Source organism: Gavia stellata, chromosome 2 (genome assembly GCF_030936135.1).
Source record: "Gavia stellata isolate bGavSte3 chromosome 2, bGavSte3.hap2, whole genome shotgun sequence".
Lineage (NCBI taxonomy): Eukaryota > Metazoa > Chordata > Aves > Gaviiformes > Gaviidae > Gavia > Gavia stellata.
Genome location: NC_082595.1, coordinates 26,655,686 through 26,658,392, shown reverse-complemented (window position 1 = coordinate 26,658,392; position 2,707 = coordinate 26,655,686). Strand labels below are relative to the sequence as shown.

At 59.0% G+C, this 2,707-nt stretch overlaps 1 protein-coding gene across 1 annotated transcript; it reads left to right on the top strand.

The window, feature by feature from the left end:
- Positions 1-815: 815 nt before the first annotated feature.
- Positions 816-2,112, top strand: PIGM (phosphatidylinositol glycan anchor biosynthesis class M). The gene has a single exon (XM_059835652.1). The coding sequence runs from the start codon at positions 816-818 to the stop codon at positions 2,079-2,081; it is 1,266 nt and encodes a 421-aa protein (XP_059691635.1). The 3' UTR covers positions 2,082-2,112.
- The last annotated feature ends 595 nt before the right edge of the window (positions 2,113-2,707 follow it).

Genomic DNA, 2,707 nt, shown 5'->3' with positions numbered 1-2,707 from the left:
CTTAACTACTATTGCGTATGTTGCTTCTCTGCCCAAAGAGCCTTACAGATTTGCACTACACGCTGCTCCCTGCCCTTGAGAGGGTGCAGCAGCAGCGGTGTGGGTGGCAAGGCCCCGCAGTTCTTCCCACACCCCTTGGCAAAGGTGCCCGTCCTCTAGCAAGGCCCTCAGCCAGCGCTGCGGGGCCGCGCTTACTGCAGCAGGGCGCCGCAGTCCATCGGAATAAATACAAACCACAGCAACAACGCCCGAACCCAAAGGCGGGAAGGGCACACAGCTCCACACGCCTCCCCCTTTCCGCAGGTGCTTTACCCCGGCCGAGCCCGGGCGCGCAGGGGCGGCGAGGGGCGGCGAGGGGCGGCGCGGTGGCACTCCCGCCGCTCACATCCCGAGGCCTCAAGTGGCGGAGGACACTCGGAGGCGCAGCCCTCGCCAGCGGAAGGCTCTGAGGCGAACGCCCGCGGCGGAGAGGACCCAACCCCCACTCCTCAAGCAGTCATGCGCGCTGAAACCACAGCGGCAACGTCCCTCCGCCCCGGCCAGGGCAACGGCTTCAGCACCCACACCACGCACGCGCCGCCGCCCAACAGCAACGGCCGCCGCGGCCGCGCACATGCGCGATGCTGCCTTTGCCCCACGCACACAGGCGGAAGCAAGGAGCAAGCTTGGGCACCCGCTTGTGCCCCCCGCGACCCACGACCCCTCCCCGCCGTGCGGCGCGCGCGGGAGCTGCGCGTGCGCCCCCCCCCCCCCCCCCCCCGCGCCCACCGGCGCCGGTTGAGAGCCCTCCGGCGGCGGGCGGGCTCTGCGGGGGGATGGCGGTGGGGCGGCCGGGAGTGGGCGCGGCGCTGCTGGCGGCGCTGCTGGCGAGGTTGGGCCTGGTGCTGTACGGCCTGCACCAGGACGGGACCATGCGGGTGCGGTACACCGACGTCGACTACCGCGTCTTCACCGACGCGGCGCGGCTGGTAACCGAGGGGCGCTCGCCCTACCGGCGGGCCACCTACCGCTACACCCCGCTCCTGGCCTGGCTCCTGACGCCCAACGTCTACCTCGCCGAGGTCTTCGGGAAGCTGCTCTTTGTGGCGGGGGACCTGGCAGCTGCTGTCGTCGCCTACTGGGCTCTGCGGCGCCGAGGGGCTGCCGCCGGCCAAGCCTGCGGGTGCTGTGCCGCTGCCTGGCTCTTCAACCCTCTGCCCATGGCTGTCTCCAGCCGGGGCAACGCGGAGGCCCTGGTCGTGCTGCTGGTGCTCGCCACCCTGTACTTCATGGAGGGTGGGAGTGTGGGGAAGGCTGCAGTCTGCTATGGGCTGGCTGTGCACATGAAAATATACCCACTCACCTATGCGCTGCCCATTGCGCTCCACCTGCAGAGCAAACGGTGCGGCAGGGAAGGGACAGTGGGTATAGGGTGTGACAAAAAAACAAAGTTTACCTTTGTAGGGTACCTCTGGCAGCTTTTTGTAAAGATGCTGAACCGCGATGTGCTGCTTTTTGGAATGGTTTCTGGATCGGTGCTGGCTGCCTTGACTGTTGCATTTTATCACCTCTATGGCTGGGAGTTTTTGGAGCATGCCTACCTCTACCACCTGACCAGGAGGGATATCCGTCATAACTTCTCTCCCTATTTCTACATGTTGTACTTAACTGCAGAGAGCAAATGGGGCTTTGCCCTTGGGCTCGCAGCATTCCTGCCGCAGCTGCTTTTGCTCCTGGTTGTGTCCGTAGCATTTTACAGAGACCTTGCCTTCTGTTGTTTCCTACACACCGCTATTTTTGTGAGTTTTAACAAAGTATGCACATCCCAGTACTTTGTCTGGTATCTCTGCCTTTTGCCCCTCATAATGCCAAGTGTTAAGATGTCCTGGTGTCGTGGTGTGCTGCTTCTCTTTCTGTGGTTTGTTGGACAAGGCCTGTGGCTCACTCCTGCATACTTTCTGGAGTTCAAAGGATGTAACACTTTTTTACTTATATGGTTGGCAGGCTTGCTTTTCCTTTTTATTAATAGCCTCATAATTGTTCAGATTATTTCACATTATCAAAAAGATGCACAAGTTGCAAAAAAAATCAAACAGCGGTAATAAACAGGCCAAAATCCAGAAATGGCACTACTGTCTTTAACAAGGCTTTTCATACCACCAGCACTTTGTTGGATAGAAATGCGTGTGCATTGTACTGAAGTATGTTGTATGTAAATGATAGTTTGTCGGGGCCATGAGGGCACTGATTGGCCTTAATTGCCCTGAGCAGCCCCAGTCCTACCCTGAGCAGTGTCTGCAGATGTATCTGTCTCCCACGTGGACCTTGAAACTGCATTGTAACCACCTCCACTGTCTCCAGCCCTTACTCCTGCTGCTCCTGATGGGACTCCCTGGAAGGACCCTGGACCAGTTCATCACTTGACACGTTTGGGGCTATGATGGACCAGCATCTCGCTCCACCTGCTGTCTCCAGACACAGTGTGACTGTCCCCTGGCCAGTGAGGGTATGGCCTGTGCCAGGGCCACCCTCAGCCCCCGCTCATACCCCTGCGTGGAGCAGGCCCAATCTTCTTACTCCCTGACATCCTTTTTCTCAATGTTACTTTACTCTGTCGTGTCCTTGTTGAGGACTGTGGCCTCTGTCTAGAAGAACATAGAAGATTATAAAGGGATGTTGGATTTTGACAGTCTTGTACATTCCAGTAAGTGGGTGGGGTGTTTTGCAA

Coding starts and splice junctions, on each gene's coding strand:
- PIGM (XM_059835652.1), top strand. CDS start 816: ATGGCGGTGGGGCGGCCGGGAGTGGGCGCGGCGCTGCTGGCGGCGCTG.